This window comes from Palaemon carinicauda, chromosome 18 (assembly GCF_036898095.1).
Source record: "Palaemon carinicauda isolate YSFRI2023 chromosome 18, ASM3689809v2, whole genome shotgun sequence".
Lineage (NCBI taxonomy): Eukaryota > Metazoa > Arthropoda > Malacostraca > Decapoda > Palaemonidae > Palaemon > Palaemon carinicauda.
This window is the reverse complement of record NC_090742.1, coordinates 57,242,097-57,265,355: the sequence shown is the minus strand read 5'-3', so window position 1 is coordinate 57,265,355 and position 23,259 is coordinate 57,242,097. Positions and strand designations below refer to the sequence as shown.

At 39.8% G+C, this 23,259-nt stretch overlaps 1 protein-coding gene across 1 annotated transcript; it reads left to right on the top strand.

The window, feature by feature from the left end:
* Positions 1–556: 556 nt before the first annotated feature.
* Positions 557–4,969, top strand: LOC137657303 (uncharacterized). Its single transcript, XM_068391636.1, has one exon. The coding sequence runs from the start codon at positions 557–559 to the stop codon at positions 4,967–4,969; it is 4,413 nt and encodes a 1,470-aa protein (XP_068247737.1).
* The last annotated feature ends 18,290 nt before the right edge of the window (positions 4,970–23,259 follow it).

Sequence of the window (23,259 nt, the reverse complement as noted above, 5' to 3'; positions counted from 1 at the left end):
GCTTCAATGGACTTGCACGGTATAGGTTCCCAGATGATATAGTTGATGAGGATTGGCCTCAATGAGGAAGTTAGCCCTGTTGACTGTTGGTAGCAACGATGTGTTATGTCCCTCTTGCAGATGTTCCCGTGGGGTGTCCCCCTGATCATTTGGATCAGTATTATTAATTACATAATACTTGCCTCACCTCTGTTTAAGAAACTGTAACTTACAGAATTTCATCAACTATTGTAACTTTCAATTGGATTGTTTGTAACTTTTTTCATTACTTCCTTTATACGTTTATGGGTTCTTTTTTTGGTTAATAATTATTTAAAATGTTTTGGTATGTTTTATTATTCCACTCTAATGTCTCTGCTGAAGATCATTATTATTAAAGCTCAAGCTATATATGTATAAAGTGATAAAAGGTCAACAATTAAATATGTTATGTGCCGGAATCTGTCGGCAATAAACTTTTAAGTATTTAAGAATTGGTCCGTAACATATTTTTGGCATCCTCAGCGGGATCTTCAGCAGTGTCATTGAGTTGGATTGTATAATTAATGATAAAAACATGGAAATTGAAACTACTGACGATGCCGCTCGTTTTCTTAGTAGAGACAATTGGCGTAGTAAATTGTTTACTATTAAAAAGTCGGAACTGCTGGTTGTGTCGGATTATTTAGAGTTGGATTTTACGCTTAGTAGTACTAATGATGACATAAGGAAAGGTATTATAGCGCATCTTGTTCCGGATGGAGTGGACGTTGACTTCAAGCTTTTGGAAGAAGAAATCGACGAAGACTGTGAGGTAGTGAAGCTTCGACTGAAACTTGATTATAAAAAACTCGAGTTTGAAGATGAACAGAACCGGCGTGAACATGAACTTAGTATGAAGCAGTTAGAAAATGAACAGCAGAAACGTGATCATGAGTTGGAGTTGGCCAGGCTGACCGGTTCCCAATCTCCCATTTCTGGTAATGAAGATTCCCGTATGTTGAAGTACGTACCAAAGTTTGACGAGAGTGACGTCGTAGAATTTTTCATAGCTTTTGAGGAGGTAGCGGCAAATTTCAATTGGAGTGAGAATAAGTGGGCATTCATGGCTCAGACTGCTTTCTCCGGGAAAGCCCTAAAGGCTTGGGCTTCTCTGTCGTTAGAAGATAGTAAAGATTATGCTAAAGTGAAAGAAGCCATTTTAAGGATTTATGAGATGGTTCCTGAAGCCTACAGAGTAAAGTTTCGTTACAGTCGAAAATCCTCCAATCAAACTTTCGTGGAGTTTGCTCGTGAAATGGAGAAACATTTTGAAAATTGGTTGAGATCCAGCGATGTCAATTGTGAGTATGCTAAATTGTGTCAGTTAATGTTATTGGAAAATTTTAAGCACAATTTGCCTAAAGACCTTTGCATTTTCTTAGATGAAAAGAAAATTGACAATTTAGCGAGTGCTGCTCGGTTAGCTGATGGGTATGTGATAACTCATAATAGTTATTCTAAGCCTGCTGCTAAAGGTAAATATAATACTTGTGAAACTGTTAAATTGCCTACAGGGGTTAACGTAACTGCTAATGATGGTAATCAATTTAAGAATAGTCCTGCTTCTCCCCAAAAGCATTTTAAATCTAAGTACCAGGGCAGGGTAACTTGCTTTTGTTGTGGTAAAAATGGGCATATAGCTACTAAGTGTCCTAAAAGGGATTCTGCCATGCTCGTTAATAATAAACAGATAGTGGATGACGACTTTAAGTGGTTTAAATCTCAAGGTAAAATCAGCACACTTGAAAGTTGGCAAGAGGGTCATAATGTCAATGTACTTAGAGATACAGGGTCTTCTCAATCTTTAATTCTACGGAAAGCCATTCCAGTGGGAAGTAATTGGTTGAATGAGCATAAACTTATTAAAGGTGTTGGAAACGAGTGGATATCTTGCCCGGTAGTTGAACTGTATTTTTTTTCAGACATTGTTGCCAGGGAGGCTAAGTTTGCGGTTGTTGATACTCTCCCCATACCTGAGGTTGATGTTGTTTTGGCAAATGATCTTGCTCAAGGTAAAGTAAGTTGTAATCCGACAGTTTTTGCCAATCCACAGGTGTTAGTACCTAAACCTGAAACTGTGCTTGTGACAACTAGGTCAGGCAAAAGTACCGATTTTGAAGTTGAGCATCCTGATTTGGAGAGTTTATTTAATGCAGATTCATTAGATCACGTAAGTAACAATAAATCTATTTGCTCTGAAAAAGTAATGAATTGGAATAGAAATGACCTAGTAAGGGTTCAAAATGAAGACATTGAGATTAAAAATATTAAAATTAAGTTGAAAGAGGGTAAAGGAGTAGATTATGAAGTGGATAATGAAGTTCTCTATAAAGTAATTGTTCCTATTCGGAAACGAGAGGGAAATCTGTTGAAGCATAGGGTAATTGTTGTACCTTCTAAATTCAGAAATGGTATATTAAGAAAAGCTCATGAGGATTTGTTTGCTGGTCACTTGGGTATTACTAAAACCTTTGATAGGGTTAGGACAAATTTCTATTGGAAAGGTCTGAAAAGAGATGTCAAGAAATATTGTAAGACGTGTCACCAGTGCCAAATTTCTGGTAAGCCTAATATGGTGATTCCTAAGGCTCCCCTTTCTCCCATTCCTTCTTTAGGAGAACCCTTCGAGCATGTAGTCATTGATGTTGTGGGTCCCTTACCTCGTTCGAAAGTAGGGTCTGAGTACATATTAACTATCATAGACAGGTTAACCAGATATCCCGAGGCTATCCCTCTTAAGTCCCAGAAAGCTAGGGTCATTGCCAAACATTTGATCAATTATTTTTCTAGGTTTGGTCCTCCTAAAACCATCCAGTCTGATCGTGGAACTAATTTTTTATCTAAACTATTGCTGCAGCAGTTTAAGAATTTTGGAATTGAACATAAACCTTCTACTCCATACCATCCGGAGTCACAGGGAATTGTAGAAAGATTCCACCAAACTTTGAAGGCAATGATTCGGAAGATGTGCAATGAAAAGGTTGGTTTGTGGGAAGAATATCTTCCTTATTTGCTGTTTGCAGTGCGGTCTATACCAAATGAGACAACAAATTTTGCTCCATTCAACTTGGTGTTTGCGCATAAAGTAAGAGGGCCATTAGACTTGTTAAGGGAAGTTTGGGAAGGTAATGGGCCGAGCGAAGTGAATATTGCTGATTTAATTAATGATGGTAAGGGCAAGCTTTACGAAATGTGGGAAATAGCAAAGAGTAATTTACTGAAGAGTCAAAGCAAGATGAAGTCTTTGTATGATTTAAAATCTAAGGAAAGGGTCTTTGTTCCTGGAGATAAAGTACTGGTTTTGTCACAGGGTGTAAGAGGTTCGTTACAGAATAAGTTTTTGGGACCCTTTGAAGTTCTAAGCAAAGTGAATGATTTGAATTACATTATTAAGCTTCCTGATCGTAATTTGCAATGTCATATTAACATGTTAAAAAGGTACTTTGAGCGAGAGAAAACAGTGGTTTTGTCTGTTTCAGAGGAGGTTAATTCGAAATGTGTAACTTCGGAGAAAGAATTTGCTTGGCCGGGTAATAATTCTGTTTTGTTACCTAATGTGTGTAGAAGTCCTATCCTGAGTACTAACCAAATTAATGGATTACTGAAAGTGTTAATGAAGTTTCCCGAGACTGTCAAAGATACACCAGGTAGAACCACTTTAGTACAGCACGATGTTGAATTAGAGAGTGAAACGCCAATTGAGCAAGCCCCTTATCGCTTAAATCCTGTTAAGAAAGAATTTGTTGAAAAGGAAATAAACTATTTGCTAACTAATAATTTAATTACACCCAGCAGCAGTTCGTGGAGCTCAGCAATTGTAGTTGTTGCAAAGGAGAATGGACAAAGTCGATTATGCATTGATTATCGCAAGGTCAACAAAGCAACAAAGGCAGATTCTTTTCCTATTCCGCGTGTTGACGATTGCATTGATAAGGTAGGAAATTCAAAGTTCATTACGAAAATTGATCTCCTAAAAGGATATTACCAGGTCCCTTTGAGTAATCGAGCAAAGGAGGTATCGGCGTTTGTGACAGCTGATGGTTTGTATCAATTCGAAGTGATGCCCTTTGGCATGCGGAACGCCGCTGCCACTTTTCAACGATTAATGGCCATGGTTACTCGGGTAATAAAAAATTGTGTTGTTTATATTGATGATATCATCGTTTATTCTAATGACTTTGAAACCCATCTGGTGATTTTGGAGGAATTGTTAACTGCTCTGTCCAATGCTGGTTTGGTGATTAATCTCAGCAAGTCTGTCTTTTGTGAAGCTACTGTAACCTTTTTGGGTCATGTAGTTGGGAAAGGTGAAGTACTTCCGAAAGAGGTTAATGTTGCAAAGATTAAAGAATTCCCTGTACCTTCATCAAAGAGAGAATTGCAGAGATTCTTAGGAATGGCTGGTTACTACAGCCGTTTCGTTGCTAATTATTCAGATGTTGTTGCACCTTTAACCAACTTGTTGAGAAAGCATTCCAAATTTGTGTGGGATGACAAATGTAAAGAGTCATTTGAAATAGTTAAATGTGTATTGACTTCTAGTCCCGTTCTCAGGGCACCAAACTTTGAACTTCCTTTTAGCCTTGCGGTAGATGCCTCGGATCAAGGGGTAGGTGCTGTTCTGCTGCAGGTGTGTGAGGATGGAGTAAGTCATCCGATTTCATATTTTTCTAAAAAATTGAATAAGCCTCAGGTTAAGTATTCAGTGATAGAAAAAGAGGCTCTTGCTCTTATATTAGCTCTTCTGCATTTCGAAGCATATATTAGTGCTCGGAGTGGTAAAGTTATAGTATATACAGATCACAATCCACTGAAATATATCCAGCAGTTCAATAATAAAAATCGTAGACTTACCTGCTGGGCAATGTTTTTGCAGGATTATAATTTGGAAGTTATTCACATTCCTGGCAAAGATAACAATATACCAGATGCCCTGTCTAGAATGTAATGATGTTATCCCGCATGTTTGCTTTGTATATGTAATTAATCTGCTTGCTTTTCTATTGAGAATTTTGTAAGGTATCCTATGTTTTGTTTAGTCTGTAGATTGTATACTTTGCATGACTATTGTAAAGGAATTATTGTGTGCAACTTTGTTTTTCTTTGTGGAGATAAGGTTTGGAAAGAAATCTGCAGGTTATATTGCTACTAAGATTATTTTGCTTGCTAGCATTCACTTTAATAAAATCAATGTGATTTTTTGTTAAGGGTGGGGGTGTTACGATCCCGTAACAGTTTGTAAGAAATAATTTTTTCCAAAACTACTGTTTTGGGTTATTTCATATTCTTCAGATACCATAGTTCCCTAATCATATGTCAATATTACTGTTACAGCAGGTGACGTTGGAGGCGTGAGGTGTACTTCAGGGGGACACGGAACTCTGCAGTAGACGAGAGTGGACGTTTGAATAGCTGTGCGTTGCGAGTGTGATTATGGCTATACTTCAGTGATCGTTCTGGGTATCGTGCATCGTTGGCTACGGAGGTAGCGAGTTTATTTAGAAAGCACACTTTGTGGAAGCTGAATGCTTCAATGGACTTGCACGGTATAGGTTCCCAGACGATATAGTTGATGAGGATTGGCCTCAATGAGGAAGTTAGCCCTGTTGACTGTTGGTAGCAACGATGTGTTATGTCCCTCTTGCAGATGTTCCCGTGGGGTGTCCCCCTGATCATTTGGATCAGTATTATTAATTACATAATACTTGCCTCACCTCTGTTTAAGAAACTGTAACTTACAGAATTTCATCAACTATTGTAACTTTCAATTGGATTGTTTGTAACTTTTTTCATTACTTCCTTTATACGTTTATGGGTTCTTTTTTTGGTTAATAATTATTTAAAATGTTTTGGTATGTTTTATTATTCCACTCTAATGTCTCTGCTGAAGATCATTATTATTAAAGCTCAAGCTATATATGTATAAAGTGATAAAAGGTCAATAAATTAAATATGTTATGTGCCGGAATCTGTCGGCAATAAACTTTTAAGTATTTAAGAATTGGTCTGTAACATAGAGTAAGATCGGGAGGGAGCCTGCAAAGGCCTAATAGAGAATAAGGGCGGGTCCATCAGGATGACATAGCTATCTCACCCAAAAATAGATTTTTGCTTCGCTCAAAATCCGTTTTTTAGGCTTAGGCCATGTCGTCCTGATGGAAGTGTTCCAGAGAATTAATGTATCGTGGATTTTCCCTTCAGTAGTGGCTTCGACTTCTAGACAATATTCCTGAGGTCTAATGACCCAAGAGACATGTGACATTACTGGTATATGTCACTTCAGCTAAGCATGCACTATGTTACTGCTTCCTGCCCCCCAGCAGGGATGAGTCCTATTGGACTTATAGAAAGTCTCGAAGTTGCATGATAAATGAAACTCACCCAGCATCAAGAAGTACCTGCTCATCCCAGAGCAAGGTAATAGGTACGGTAAGTATAACGTGTTGGAATAAATTACCTCAGTCTAGATGAGTTTGTTTAAGTGGAGGAACAATAGAATTTCATCGTTCAATCATTTTATACAGAACAGAGGGATAGTAAAACTCTCAAAGAGTATTTTATTACAATGTTAGGGCGAAATTAGACGCACGAAAACAGCAAATTCATTTATTGGGCATAAATAAGAATTAGCATACATAAAAGTAATAAATGTAAATTGTAATGGAATGTAAATTAGTTACATAGACTTGGGACATTAATAGAAATAGTTGTGGTATCTGAAAAGGAAAACTTGCTATCACACATGTTAATTCCATAGGAATTATACTAAGGTGAAATCACATAGACTAAACACTTGTGCCACGTGTTCCAAACATGAAGTATATATAAGACATTTTAGAAAGACATTATAGTCTTTCTAGAATGTCTTATATATACTTCATGTTTGGAAAACGTGGCACAAGTGTTTAGTCTATGTGACTTTACCTTAGTATATTTAGAACAGTCCGCAGTGTCACTCGGTGACACTATTTTCCCTATGTTGCGCATTAGGGTCAACACAGACACCCTTAGAGTTAGAGTCCCATATAACTCACTGTTCATCGCAGCACTAAGCAGCAGGTTTTAACACACTACCTGCAGTTACCACGAAGTGTTTAATTTCTTGCACCTGCTTCGTGTAGTGTTTAAAGAACACTCTCGATGACTTCCATCCCATGAATGAGCGAAGACTCTCGAAGTCCATCGACTGGAAAAAATTCAGGGAAGAAGCGACTTTCCTGGGATCGTGACCTGCGGGTGTACTGTCAGGATCCGCTCTGCGAATGAAGTAGGTGATCTTCGCCCTTAGTTGTTTAAGTGACAAGTCAGAACCCGATGTTTCCCCTTTAAAGAGCTGTCCTCCACCGAAGTCCTAAGTTCATTCGAAGATAGACCTTTAGGCTCTCCACTGGGCACAGGGAGACATCTTCCTTCAGAGGGCAGATTCTCCAGGGATCCCACCTCTTGATGGGTAGCTCGTTCTTGGCGAGAAACGTTAGGTCAGGAAAGAGGGCGAGTTTGCCTCTTTCTGTTAACTGGATCTGGCATTCTTCCCTTGATAATGCCGTAATTTCACTAACTCTAGCCCTGAGGCTAGAGCAAACAAGAAAATCACTTTCTGAGTCATATCTTTCAGAGGGCAAGTTTCGTTGTCCAAACTTGAGGCAAAATGTAGCACCTTGTCAAGAGACCAGGAGATGGGTCTCGGCGGGGCTGCGGGTCTGAGTCTAGCACATGCCTTCGGCAACTTGTTGAAGATTTCACTAGACAGGTCTATTTGGAAGGAGTATAGTAAGGGTCTTGTCAGGGCCGATTTGCAAGGGGAAATCGTGTTGGCTGCCAAGCCTTGTCCATGAAGGTGAATGAAGAAGGACAAGCAAAAATCCATTGATATTTCCTTAAGATTTCTTGCCTTGACAAAGGCCACCCATTTCTTCCAAGATGACTCATATTGCCTTCTGGTAGATTTTGTTTTATATTCCTCAAAGAAGTCTAAGCTTTCCTTCGAGATCCCAAACCTCTTCTTGACGGCTAGGGAGAGAAAATCAGGAGATGAAGGTCTCGGATTTTCTGTGATGAAGCGAAGACAGTCGACTTCTGAACTTGTTGGGATAGAACTGGGTCCGGCAGGAACCAGTTGCTCCTGGGCCACTTGGGAGCCACTAGGGCCGCTATTCCTTGAAAGGATCTCAGTTTGGTGAGGACTTTTAGCAGAAGGTTGGGTGGAGGAAACAGGTAAATCTTGGTCCATCTGTTCCAATCCAGGAACATGATGTCCACCGCTTCCGCTCGGGAGTCCTTGTATGGGGCCACGTAGCGAGGAAGTTTCTTGTTGTCGCTCGTTGCGAAGAGGTTGATCTGCAGTTCCGGGACTTTTAGGGAGATGAAGGAGAATGAGTCTGCATCTAGGGACCATTCTGACTCTATCGGGGCTGTCCTGGATAAAGCATCCACTGTCACGTTGCGGAATCCTAGTAGGTGAACTGCTGATAGGTGGCATCTTTTCTTCTCCGCCAGGCGGAAGATGGGCAACAACACTTGGTTGAGTTGGGGTGATCTTGAGCCATGACAATTGAGACATCTGACCACTACGTTGCTGTCCAGGGTCAGTCGGATGTGGACTGAGGGACGTGGGGACAGCCTCTTCATGGTGAGAAGGACTGCCATGGCCTCTAAGATGTTGATGTGGAACGTCTTGAATAGGGGAGATCATGTTCCTTGAACTTCTAGCGATGCGTCCGTAAGCATGACGACCGAGGGTGGAGGTAGTTGAAGAGGTACCGACCTTTTCAGATTCTTTGCCTCTGACCATGGCTTGAGGAGTGATCGTAGCCGAGTCGGCAGAGGTCTCTTGAGATCTCTTCGATCGTTTGATGCGTATCTTCTCAAGACTCCCGATGCATCTTTTAGCTGTGCTCTTAGCAATGGGTCTGTCACTGAAGCAAACTGGAGGGAGCCGAGCACACGTTCCTGTTATCATCTTGAAATCCGTTTGGATTTGAGAAGTCTCTTGACAGATCTTGCTATTTCCTTTCTCTTCTTCAGTGGAATGGAAAGACAGTGTGACTGGAGGTCCCAATGGATGCCTAGCAATTGGAACTTCTGAGCTGGAGAAAGTCGAGACTTTTTGGTGTTCATCTTGAAGCCCAAATGTTTGAAGAATTGGATCACCTTTGTGGAAGCTTGCAGGTATTCTTCTTCTGATGCTGCCCACACCAGCCAATCGTCCAGATAAGCCATCACCTGGACGCCTTGTAGGCGTAGTTGTTGAATGATTGTCTTTGCGAGCTTCGTGAAGATCCTTGGGGCTATGTTTAACCCGAAGGGCATGGCTCTGAAGGCGTACTGTCTTCTTTGAAGCCTGAATCCTAGGTAGGAGGAGGTCTGGCGATTCATTGGAATGTGCCAGTAGGCATTGGAAGAATCAGTGGAAAACTGGTGGTGGTGTTTCCCAGCTCCAGCCTATTCCGTTCTTGATGATACTGTGAGCCCAGGGATCGAAGGTCCAACGATTCTGGAAGAGGCGAAGTATTCCTCCCACTGGAAGCATCTCATTGCTTCTGGTTGCCGGAGGGTTTACCTCCTCGACCGCCTGCTCCCCTGCCTCCTCTCCCTCTGGAGGGATGTCTAGAGGAGTCTCTGCCAGTGCCTCTACATCTGGGACAAAAGGTAGTCGACCGCCTTTAGTAGGCAGGCGTGAAGGCTGGTGACTGAGTCACCACCGGCTGGGGTACCAGTTGGAAGGTTTGTTGGGGCTGAGCCACCAACTGGGGAGCAGCAGTTGCAGGAAGCTAGTGTTTAGCCTAACAAGGCTGTGGTCACGGCTTCTTGGACGTTTTCTTCGGTTGGGGGCCCTCATCTGGAGAAGATTTCCTCTTTGCTGACATGCCCCACTTTTGGAGAAGGTTCCTGTTCTCTGTGGCAGCCTTGTCAACAATCTCTTTCACTAAGTCATTGAGGAAGAGATCTTTCCCCAAAATGTTGGAGGAAATCAGCTTGCTTGGTTCGTGTTTTACTGCCGCAGACGCAAACACAAACTCTCTGCAGGCTCTCCGTGCCCTGACGAAGCTATAGAGGTCTTTCGTCAGAGTAGCTAGGTGGGTCTTGGCTAAGACCATGTAGATGCCTAGGGTCCTGTGTTCCCCAGCCATCGTCTCCATAATCACCTGGAGGGAAAGGGAGGCGGCCAGCCTCTCTTTCGTGTCCTACTCCCGACGAAGGAGATACACGGAGAGCTTGGGGAGGTTCTCACTGAACTGTCGTCCAGCGATATCGGCCTCCAACTTTCCCACGGAGAAAGTTAACTGGATGTCTTTCAAGTTTTTGTTGTCGGGGGGTAGGGCGAGGGAGAGGGGCCTACATTCCTCCAATGTAGGGCAGGGTTTCCCTTTCTCCACCGCCTTCAGTACTGCTAGAAGAGACTTCTCCGCAAACGGGAAAACCATGGTGTTTGGAGCAAGAAAGGACGGGTGTTTCTTCCTAAGGGCCGGCACCTTAGAGTTGGTGTAGCCCTTGTCCTTCAAACAGCCGGCTAGCAGTGATTGAGCCTTAGCGTGGTCAAACACAATGACCTCCTTAGAAACAGGTTCTGACTTGAGGCAGATGTAGCAGTCCGGATATGCCTCAAAGCTAGGCCAGAATTCCTCCTCTTCAAGGGGGACGGCCTATCGTTGACGAAAATCCTGCCACTTGTGACAGGCATGTGCTCAGCATGCCTCCATGCCTCACGGAGCCGGTAAGAAGGTCCTTAACGTTCATCTTCCTCTGAGGTTCACGTTGCTTCGTCAATCGGAGGATTTCTTTCTTGAAATTCTCATCCCTCTTGCGGAACCTCTCCTTGAGGATCGCCATCATGGCCTGAAAATTGTCCATGGAGTCGTCCGCTCTTGTGGGCATAGGAGTGGACGATGTAGAGGGGACTGGTTCCAAGATGATTACGGAAGCGACGGAGGGCGCAGAGGCGCCTTCTTCTTCAGAGTCAGGAACCGTTCTAGGTTCCTCCTCTTGACCCTCGGCCATCAGGGTCCTCTCGGTGATATCCGACACCTCTGACATCCTGTCATCGTCGTCGAGATGGATGTCCTGGGGTGCGTCTGAAACATCTGGGTCGACCGTCAGTTGGACGCAAGGGATCTCAGGTTTGGGGATGACAGCATCCGCAGATGCCTTAGGAAAGAGCATAGCTCTCATCTTCTCGCTGGAAAGATAGGGCCCCGTGGCATTCTTTTGGAAACCACGCACCCACTTGCGCAGTTTCTCACGAGCGATGTCCCTTGACTCCGCAGACAGGGGAGCCTCAAACGACTCATGGAGCAGGTCTTTGCAAGTAGTGCAAACCTGCAGGTCCTAGTTCCTAAGAGATCCCTGGGTGACGGAGCAGCTGGCGTGGGTTCGGCACGCAAGATGGCCGTAGAAATCACGGCGCCGGACGCTGCAGAAAGCGCTCTCACACCGGATGAACTCCTCCTGTAAAGAAAGAAAGGGTACATGTGTATGTGGGAGTCTATAATGATAGTCTTAGAATAATTCTAGATTAGTCTTAATGTAATCTTTATTATAATATATGATTTCTTTCCAAGTGTTAGCTTAGGATAGGTAAACTAGAAATGAAGCAGGAAAGCCACATACTTGTGAATCCCGCCCAGCCAATTGACGTGACCCTTCTCCATTACTAACTCTAGGGCTTCTGTTCAGGTAAGCCCTAAGGGGGAACCATCCCTTAGGGATAGAGTAGCGTAATTAGCACTTCCTCCGAGGTATTAGTAGCGGTGAAAGGGAGGGAGCTGATGATCCTTCAGCATTGGGAAAAGGGAAAATAATTATCCCCAATTCAAGTAGGTCCCGGCAAGGGACTGCGCACGGATGCACAGAATATGCTAGAAAATTTCTATTGCATAACTATACACCATAGTTTTCTGTCTAGGGTATGCACTATACCACAGATGTACTGGCTACTGTATACAGCCATACAACAGACACTGCTGGCGCCAGGGCTGGGGAGTCGGGACTCTGAACATCCGACTCCGACTCCGACTCCGACTCCTATAATTTTTTAGAGCCCACTTCAACTCCGACTCCGACTCCGACTCCAGTTTTAAAAAAATAAGAATAATTAAATATTTTTATATAATTTTCTTATCTTATGTTGTCTATTAGTCAAAATGGCATTTCATCATTACTAGCCTACTAGCCTAGTAAGTAATTGCTTTATTGAAAACATTTCACGTAATTTTTTAGATCAAGCTTTTCCTAGGTTATACGAAACTGTAATCAAAACACCCGTCATTTTGAGATGTTTACATATAAATAATGACTCAATTCTAAGATTATTCATATACGTGCTGCATAAAACTATGAATCAGTAACAACTCCTACCTTTTAAATGGCTAATGGTGATTAAATGAAGAGTTAATCATGAAATAAACTTTAATGACCAGAGACTCGTGCGTGGAGAGAACAGCTGATACCATGTATAATATTATTGTTTTGGTTTGGCTTATGTATGAGAGATGGCAGGAGCTATGTGTTTCCCAGTGACTGCCTTTATTCGAGAGGGTGTTAAAAGAAAACGGCGGGTAATATAAAACGTTTTTTGAGCGACTTTGTAAAAATGTGACTTAGGATACCAAAAGAGAATATTTCTCCAGCGCAAAAATTTCATTTTTGAGGAGTCGGAGTCGGTGGAATTTTACCGACTCCGACTCCGACTCCTCTATTCCATAAATTGACCTCGACTCCGACTCCGACTCCTCGACTCCGACTCCGACTCCTCGACTCCGACTCCGACTCCTCGACTCCGACTCCGACTCCGACTCCCCAGCCCTGGCTGGCGCACTGCCGGCAGGGTTAGTTTAAGAGGACAGACCACTGTCGTAATTTGAAATAGTTGGAGCCGGCACATCGGAGGACCGAAGAACATTCTAAGACAGCAGGGAGGTCTCCCGTTGGCAGATCGGCCTGCCGTTATGCTATCCCTTAGCTGAGCTATGTAAGGGAAGCTGAACGGCTTGGCCTAGCAGGCGAAAAGACCAGGCCGACTCCACAACCCGCCGGTACTCGGTGAGTTGTAGGACGATGGACAGGGGTGTGACGGCTAGGCCATCAGGAAAGGGTCCTGTGAAGGGGTGTAGGGGTTGGTGTAAGCCTTCCCCAGCACCCTAAAGGGGGATTCTGTTTCGGTACCGGCACCACCCCAGGTATAGGGAGAGTACATTCTCCAGCCTAGGGTGGGTTAGCACAGTAAGAGAACGGCATTGAAGTACCGTCCCAAACTATAAAGAAACAGAATCCTTGAGCCTACCTAACCTAGGTTAGGGAATGCATATCTCCCAGCCCAGAATAGGCAAGCGCAGGACAAGTCACTAGGCCACAGGGAGGAAGGGTCGTAACCCTTCCAGGTGTGGCCTAGGGTGGAGGGCCGAGCCCTCCCCCTTTTGCCGTCCAGCGGGTACCAAAAGGAGAGTTCATTCACCTAATGGGGTAGCTGGGGGCAAACGACTGGTACTCTGAGGTTCTGACCTTAACTCAAAGCTCATGTACTATGGCTCTGGGCAGGGAAAGAAAATCCTAGCCTAACCTTACCCAATTCACATTCAAGGAAAGGAGGGCTAGGATGTAGCCTAGGCTACCTCAGAGGGAGAAGAGATTACCTTATGTGTAAAGTTAACTGGAGAGGTGTGAAAGTATACAAAAGCCCCTAAGCCGTTAGGTTAGGGGCAGAGGAATCTACTATCAAGATTATCAAAACCCCTTGTATACTCTCTAGAAGGAGGAAAAACCCATGTGCAATCACTGAATCTTATATATATATAATTGCCTAATATCTTCATTTAATAAATTAACACCAGGAACACTTAGGCTATTATATCATGCATGAAAGTAAACTAAATCGCCTAGGCTAGAATGCCTAGGCGATCACGCTAGCATCTCTAGCATCATAAAATCGGCTACCTACACTCGCCGAAATTAAAGAATACTATCGGCATTATATAACTAATTTTCTAGCAATGAAGACTAAATAACTAATACTGATAATTAGTTAAGAAACCGGGACAGTTGTTCTGGCTAACTAAATAAAGCATGTGATGTGAACAATAGCATCAGAGACGCCTCCGATTAGGCAATAGCTCCACCACAAAACACAGTATTTTGGATAAAAAAGGGCGTTACTTTATGGCCAGAGCTAATTTATACAGTATAGGAATAAGGTATTCAACTTTCCAGAGACAGAAGAAGCTGAAGATTACGACATGCTGACAGTAAATAGTGTAACAACTGGGAAAAAACACCTGGTCAAAGACGCTACTACGAAAGGAATGGAGTTCGCTGGCGGCGATAACGTCAGCCAAGATGGCGTCGCTTATGACGTCAGCTGAGTACCAATAACAGTAACAGAGGAGGAGAACTTTGTAATGGCTCCTCCCATATCTTGCCACCAACTTCCCGCTCGAAGCGTAAACGCTATGTGGGGTGCAGATAGCTATGTGGCGTGTCAAGAATACGTCCCCTGTTATTATACGATATCCTAAAGGGAAAGCTTAAGGGTACTCGCCCAGAAGTTAGAATTCTGGAAACCTTTAGTTTAATTCTCTGGGAATATCCACTGTAGTCATACATACACTAAGGAAGCTACTAAAGGAACCTTCCATTAGGACGACATGGCTTGACCCCAAAAAACAAAGATAAAGATTATAGTACCAAATCCTATGTCAGAAAGCGAAAATTAATCACAACTGGAAAAAGCACTCTTTGATAAGCAGCTAACCACTAAAGATGAACTGTGATAATCTGATTTGCTCCTGTATGCAAGTTGCCGTGAAACGTTGACGTATAATACATGTTCAAACCGCGTTCGGTGTAAAATCAGAGATTGGTTTCATCACTTTTCCCTCATGAATTACATAACAGAAAGAATACACTATATATATATATATATATATATATATATATATATATATATATATATATATATATATATATATATATATATATATATATATATATATATATAAACAGTATACTTATTTGCTAATTTCTTTATTTTCTTAGCACACTATAAATATATATTTAATTCAGTAACTTAAAAATAAAAGAAAGATACAGTACCAAATCTCAAGTCAGACAGCAAAAGTTGATCACAATTGGAAAAAACACTTTTGGATAAGCAGTCAGCCACTGAACTAGAGATGAACTGTGATGATAATCCGATTCACTCCTGTGCGCAAGTAAACATAAACGTCGACGTATTATACTTGTTCAAATCACGTTCGGTATAAAAGCAGTTTGATTTTATCACTTTTTCCTCTCAAGAATTACATAACGGGAAAAATACATGAAATTTAGTTATTTGCGGATTTATTCATTTATTATTATCATTATTATTATTATTATTAGAGAGAGAGAGAGAGAGAGAGAGAGAGAGAGAGAGAGAGAGAGAGAGAGAGAGAGAGAGAGAGAGAGAGAGAGAGCATTTCCCTTATATTTCTCTGAGGGCACACTGAGTATCATTAAGGCTAGTGTCGCAGGTTGTGGACCCCTGACCTACAGTAATTCACCCAGTCCAGAGCCCACATCCAACACCACATAGCTGTGCTAATTCGGGCACTTGATCACTGTAAATATGGACTTTATCATACAGAGTTAAGCTTATTTGAATCAAAACTGAGAGAAAGTTGTGCATGAAATTGATAAGAATTCAGTTTGATCTCCACGCAATGTAATTTCTAAAGATAAAGTTACTAGCAATTATATAATCATTGATAACTTGCATTCACAGTATTAACATGGGGAATAATTTTGTTCTTATGTCATCTGTAAATGTATTTTTCCGACAATTTATAAGAAATACATTTTGGGAAAATAGGTGTATCAGAGTTTCATGACAAAATTTCGGAACATTACGTCGTTCTGAGAATAAAAAGCTTGTATTTTTCATATGATTTGTCAATAGAAACAAATTTATGATAGCCTTTCCCAGAATGTAATAGCGTCCTCATTTACCTCCACTTACTTTCGATACGAAGTAATAAATTCTTATTGTATTCAAGGTGTTATGAAGTCATCAGTGTATATTGCATCCATCACTGATTATCTCTTCTGTAAGGGTGATACCTAAAGTTCGTTACTTATGAAACTTCCAACAGCAACAACTACTTTATTCTACGGCTGCTATCTTTTACAAATCAACCAATAATAATACGGTTGAAAATATTTGATAAAACACTAACGTTTATCAAATATTTAGGCAATGATACACACTCTTACAGGCTGTATCAAAAATACTCATTTAACTTCTCTCCACACCCCCTAAAACAGAAATGACTTCCTTACTTCCGCAAGGGTTGTGAAGAGGAGATTCCCCCCCACCCCCACCCTTCCCTGCAGTGTCCACTTGGCCCCTCGTACTAAAAAATAGTAATTGTATATATATATATATATATATATATATATATATATATATATATATATATATATATATATATATATATATATATATATATATATATATAATGTGTGTGTGTTTTGTTTTTGCAGTAGATAGTTGAAACGTCAAGTGATAATAAAGAATTGAATAATGGCAACTTGATTTGTAACTTTTGTATGCTTATGCTAACATAGACAGCCCTTTACTGTCTTTGGTTCGCTAAGGTTGGAGAAGGATCCGCCCATTTCGTAGAAGTAGTAAGAAGAGCAACACCTTATCTGTTTTGTCATGGGCACAATAGAGACATCTGACGAAAGATTTCTCCAGTGTCGGCGTTCTTTTGATTATAACTGTACCTTTGACAAGAATGAGACACGTTGCTATATTTCCAACTTCGTAGTATAGCTTACCTTCTCATCCCACTAAATTCTTATAAAATCCTTTGGAAATCGACGACCTATTTTAGAGATTATCTACTCTGAAGGGCAGAGCCGGAATCATTTTCTTTATTACTCTTGGTCATATTGTCTCTATTTTTATTGTTATTAGTTTAAGTTTTGAAAATTTATAGAATGATACAATAACTATTTGCGTTCTTGTTATTTTTGTATTTTATCTATATATCCTTCCTTTATTTCTTTTTCCTTATTTTCCGCTCTCAGTGGGATTGCAGCTTGGCTAATAATAATAATAATAATAATAATAATAATAATAATAATAATAATAATAATAATAATAATACAGGAGAATGCAAACAATTTCATATATCTAACTTTTATTCTAAAATTAGTCTTTCGACATACGCCAGAATCTTGTTTATTAATATAGATGATTAGGTAACTGTCTTTAAGGAGATTCCTCATCAGAAGACTAGAGACTTATTACTAAAGAATCAATATATTTATCGATAAACACATCTTGCTTTACGTCGTCCTCCTATAATTTTTTAGCCGTTTTTTATGGCATTTGCCTAATTTTCTCTTGTCACCGAATGCGGTGCTTCTTTTAAAAGTACTCTTTAATCTATCATTTTGAATTTTTTGACTACATAGGTTTTTACTTGTGCCCAAATAATTTCAATCACATTACATTATCAATAGTATGGAGGAGGACGAATAACCTTGTGAATATTTCCCAATGAAATTTCATCAATCATGTAAGCGTTGTTCATGTTTCGAATGTATTTCTTGACCATTTCCCAAGGTTTACATTTTAATATAATGTCTCTTGTTGCTGTTTTTTTTTTTTTCTTTTTTTTTCTGTTGTGATGAGCCATTCTTATATTTGTGCTCTCTTATTTTCCTGAGTGATAAGATTCAGTATTAATTACAATTATGGAACATGATGATATATTCGGTAGCAACTGACTATGGAGCTCTTGTTCAGAGACAACACAGTTCATTTGATTGTGATAGTCGCCGTCATTTTTACCATTGCCAACGAAATTGGAAGGAGGTTATGTTTTCGTAACCTGTTTGTATGTTTGTTTGTGAACATCTTCCTGGCCACAATTTTATTCATAGATTCGTGAAACATTCAAGGATTAATTGTTATGTTGAGACATAGAAGTGATTCATTTTGAAAGTCCTAGGTCGAAGGTCAAAGTCAAGGTCAAACAAAAGGTCCACCGAATTAACCCTAAGCTTGACCGGAAGTTCGTACATTGTTGTTACACAGATTTCAAATGCGCCTACGGTCTAATTTAATTATGTGAAAGGCAAGCTGATTTCGAGAAATAAGCTGTCGTGGCGGAGGTTTGCGCTTTCAAAGTGCTTATCTAGCTTGCAATGATTATGATTTCTGCATTGGGAATAAATCCTTTTTTAGAACCTGCATATATTACAATGAGCCTCCCTCCTTTTCCTATCAGCACTTTAATACCAGCTGCACTCGTCCCAGTGTTAGGTATCCAGCATTATCTCAAGAGTATAATTCTGGTTCACTCAAGTTTCGCCCAGATATAAAATAGTCTGTCCATCTTCTCTCTCTTTGATATTTTTTTTTCCAAAACTCTTGATCTACAGCACTCTACAACAAACCTTTCCATTAAAAACTGTTGCCAATTAATTTTTTCTTGCCTAAATCCTATCTCTCTCATAATTTTCCGTAAAGATTCTCGACTACCTTTGAAGCCATTTTTTTTTTCATTTCAAACAACACTTTATCAATGGTTGGTACTTCTTTACGTTCGTAGAATTTAGGTACTACTCGTCACAGCACGCATTTATCCAAGTCATCTAAATCTGTGAGTGTTGGTCCTTTGCCTTTTCTTGATATGAAAAAAAAAATAGCTTCCTAAACTACTATTCTGTGTGTTTTGCTTCTCTACAGATTCTTTCAACTGTAGCTTTGCTTACATTGGTTGATTCTGCTGTGCAAACATTTCTTTAGAAACATCAGTTACAGGACTTCCTTGCTGTTTTTTTTCTAATATAAAGTTTTTTGAAACATTATAAACAATCTCTCGGTCTTGACATGTAAGTACTATTACTCTGGATGGGGATGGATGACCTTATATTCTGGCTGAAAATAGTTTATGATTCTTTTGTGTTTCCCTTAATTTATTGTTTAATCTTTGTGGCATCTCTGTTATTGGAGTTCTCTCTCTCTCTCTCTCTCTCTCTCTCTCTCTCTCTCTCTCTCTCTCTCTCTCTCTCTCTCTCTCTCTCTCCTACTTCTGGATGTAGCTTTAAAGCTACTTATCGTCAGCGGTGGTTCTTACCAGCACTTGCTCACAGAGGATATTTTCTTATAAAAGCCGATTACTGAATGCCCATAGCTGACCTGAGAAACTATATCAGAGCACAGTTTGTGCCACATTTCCTTATAGTATAACAGAATAATTTTACAAAACTATTGCAATTAAAACGTTGAGTTTCTATATAATTGATGCTTCACATTTAAAGTAATTGATTTCATTATATCCATTAAATGGTATCCTTTTCTATTCTTTTTTGGAAAACAAAGTTGGAAATCTGGCAGAGTGTGTTTTTGTTCACAGGTACACCTCGACCTTCTTCGTAAGTTTAATAGACTATAGTGTCTTTAGTAGGTAATACTTCAATCCATTTGGAATGGTCATCAGTATTATCCGCACATACCCTACTCTTACCTATAGTTTATCAGGGCAATCCCGTGGATGAAAGGTGTTTTCTTAGGTAAAGCTCTATTATCCAGACAATTTTCGTAACTAGTTGGCCTTTTCTAATTGTTGTGATCCAATCCCAGCCACCAGAAGTAGCTACAAACTAGCTGCTTCCTTATAGTAGAGTCTAAAGGCTCTTGATGCAATTCGCTTAGCATTGTCTTTCTCCCTTGAGCAAGCATAATCACTTTACGTCCCCATAAAAGGCTTCATTATTGAATGCTAAATTCCTCTTTCTGGTTGAAAAATAGCTCTACTGCATCTTCCACTTACGCTGGCCAACCACATTCTAGAAACATTGGCAATTTAGCAATTTCTTGATCCGTATCATAACGTCTACTTATCTCCTTAGCTGTCACTGGAATTGTATTTAGCATGCATACCAACTGGATCTTCTCAGCACAAAAACGAACAGACTCGGGGGCAGCAAATATAGGTAATCGACTCTACGCATCCGCCGTACCTACAGACTCACCTGAACGGTATTACAACTTGAATGAAGTTATCTCCTGAGTAGGTTTATTGAGGTTAAATGAACCCAATAAAGGCTTATCATTGGTAACCAGTGAAAAAAAAATACCTCGTAGATAATGAGGAAATTTAAGAGCAGAATTGAGTGCTAGCACTCCCTTTTACGTTTTATTTAGAATGCAGGATGCAAAAACTACTGGCAACTCTTCCCCATCCTTCTGCTGACATAGTACTCCACCCAACCCGTACCTGGAACTGTCAGTTGAAACAACTATAGGTAGTGCAGAGTCAAAATGAATTAGACAAGCATATATTAACAGAGACTTAGATTTCTGGAAAGCTCAAATATGCTCAAAATTCTACCCCAAGTGAACACTTTTCCTCAACAGATAATTCAATGGTTTCAGAACAACTATTGCCTTCATCAAAAACTCTCTTTAGAAGTTGAGCATTCCTAGATATCTACCCAACTGCATAATATCCTTAGACTGAGGAGCCTTAATAATAGCATTGAGCTTCTCCTTAGTAGTCCTTATGTTGGTCGAGTCAATAGTAAAACCCAAATACTGAACGTTATCAACACCGAAAGAACAAAAAAAACTCTTTTGGTCTTTTAATTTTTTGCTCGCAATAATAGAAGTCATGCTCACAAGACAGACAACAAACTACTGACAACAAATCTCTCCCGAAGAGAGATTAGTAATAACCTCACATTAAGTGAAAGAATAATGTGGATTTTAAGATTTTATTGTTATAAAAGTAACTACAAGTAATGTTATTTCCTAAACCAAAGATACTTTGACAAATTAAAGGAATCAAATGTAATCGCAAACTATTTAAAACTAAATTGATAATAATCGGCTACATTCGGTTTAAATAGAAATATTTGCTGGTATCTTAAAAGAGTAGTTCATGGGTAAGCTTTACAAAATAAAGTACCATGTTATCTTTTGTGGAGTAGAGGTGATAGATCCCACAAAGTACTCCTCTGAAACATATCCCAATTAATTGTTCGGTAGCCATTACGGCCATACTCATTCCACAGAACACTTGACATTTTGGCAAATTGGAAAATGTTTGGGTCTCGTTTCAAGAAGCCAGAAACTGTCATGATGGTTTTAGACATATTGCATCGCTTGGTAGAAACTGCATAGGGCAAGCCCATCTGCTCATCAAGTGTGGACATCCCACATATGATACATTACGTTTCAAATTGCCATGGAAATCTCATGTCTGTAACTTTCATACACCTTGAGTCTAATGGCCAAGCCACAAGTAAAGGTAGGAACATGGAAATTATCCTGGATCTCCCATCTAAACTTAGTTATATCAGCTGACTCACCAGGTAGAGCTTGCTTGTTTGCTGCTTTTCAATGAAGCACATGCTGCAGCAGGTTGGGTGTAGTTTGAGGAAGGGTCATTTTTTTTTCTTTCATTTGGGTGAACATCATCAAGTGGGCAGATTCTTTTGAAGTTCCTGGTTGCCATCGTTATAGAGCAAGAAAGAATGGTTTTCCTGCTTCCAGTAAATCAGCCTCCGCAGCATCCACCTCACTCGTTACATAAGCCACGCCTGGGAAGCCCTCTTAAGATAGTATTTAGTGTGCTGATCTTGCCCTTCCCATAGACATAAGAGGTTGTGTCACACCCATTGAGAAAATGCATACCAAAGATGTGCAAATATTTTGGTCCTATGGCAGCGCAGGTTGTATTAATGTCTAGAAGTGTCCTATTTCAACTCTATATCTGTACTTTGCACTGCATGTCCACCTAATATACACCTGTCATCACTTAGCTCAAATATAACACCCTTTTCATTATCAGCTTCCTCAAGGGCATAGGAACTCATGATGCTGTCTGCTTCATATGGCCAAATTAACCTTTTTTTCTTAGAGTTGCACTATCTTAAGGTCAAAGGAGTGCAACACGCTTTTATGCTTTTGCTTGTTCCTCTTACTCATGAGGATAACCTTTTGTTTTGGTAAAGTGTGGGTAGCAAAGCGTTCATAGTCCATGATGATGTTATGGTCAGCTATATTAATTCACAAATTATGTAAAATCTATGTCCATGTCTTACTCCCTTAATAATTGACTTTGCATGAAGATATCAAAAGAATAACAGAAAATAAGAACCAGCAAACATGACAATAACTATATTTACGAAGGTTGATAGTAGTAATAGTATTTTACAAGTTTCATAAAATACTCACAGTTCACCTTTTGATAAAGATTTTACATAAATTAGTGAAAAAATAATCTCCTGAAAACTGTTTCAAAGATGTGAGACTCAGATGATAACAGGAAACGATGAAATCCTGAAGGTGTGCAGCAAAATTTCCAGAAAGAAGTTTCAGATGTAAAGGAGTATAATCAGGAACACAGCTTCTGAGGATATTCAGTTTTCCGAAAATTCTTTGTCTTCCTCTAAATATCAGCAGCGGTATAAAAGAAATATGGTGGGTCATGGCAGGTGTCACAAAAATGTCTCCACAAAAACAACCTTAAAGGAGCCAGACGACTAATGCCGTTTTTTAAAGAAAGGACTTTGACATTCATACCACTGAACAGGGTGACTTAGGACATCTCCAAACTGCATAGGATATTTGCTACCTACTTTGGGTTTTGCAACGCCATGTTGATTTATCTTGAAAATTAGTGTTTTTTAAATTGTATCTCCACCCTTGATACATAATATTTAGACATGGGATTAATACCCTATATAGAAATGATATAGACTTCAAATAAAATAGTTTTTCTTTTTTTTATTATGGTAAAAAAAAAACTTTATATCAGGGTAAAATTACAAGAAAAGAATAAGAAACTAAAATTGGGAAAGAGGACTCTATTTTATTGTTTTATACTGTCTTTCTAAGTTATATACCAAATTTCAATGATATATCTTTAAAACTATGGGAGAAGATAGAATTTAAGTCAAAAAGTATAGTTTTCAGATAAGGGCATTCAGTTTTTCTTTGTGTTTTTACAAAGTCAGTATTAACTTATCCTCATTATCATGAATTTTATATTCCATTTTGGATATTAATAAACCAAAATAAAGGTATCTATCATAATTTAATCACAAAGGAAGATACCTTTGCTCAATATCTTGCTTCTTTAGGCAAGACGGTTGCGTCTTCATCTCTCTCTTTCCCTAACTCTGCTAATATCGCCGATATTAACCACTTCTGAACTCTTATTAGAGCAAATTTTCTTCTTCCTT

What these genes read in the sequence shown, in the direction of transcription:
- LOC137657303 (XM_068391636.1), top strand. Translation starts at nt 557, where the DNA reads ATGGAAATTGAAACTACTGACGATGCCGCTCGTTTTCTTAGTAGAGAC.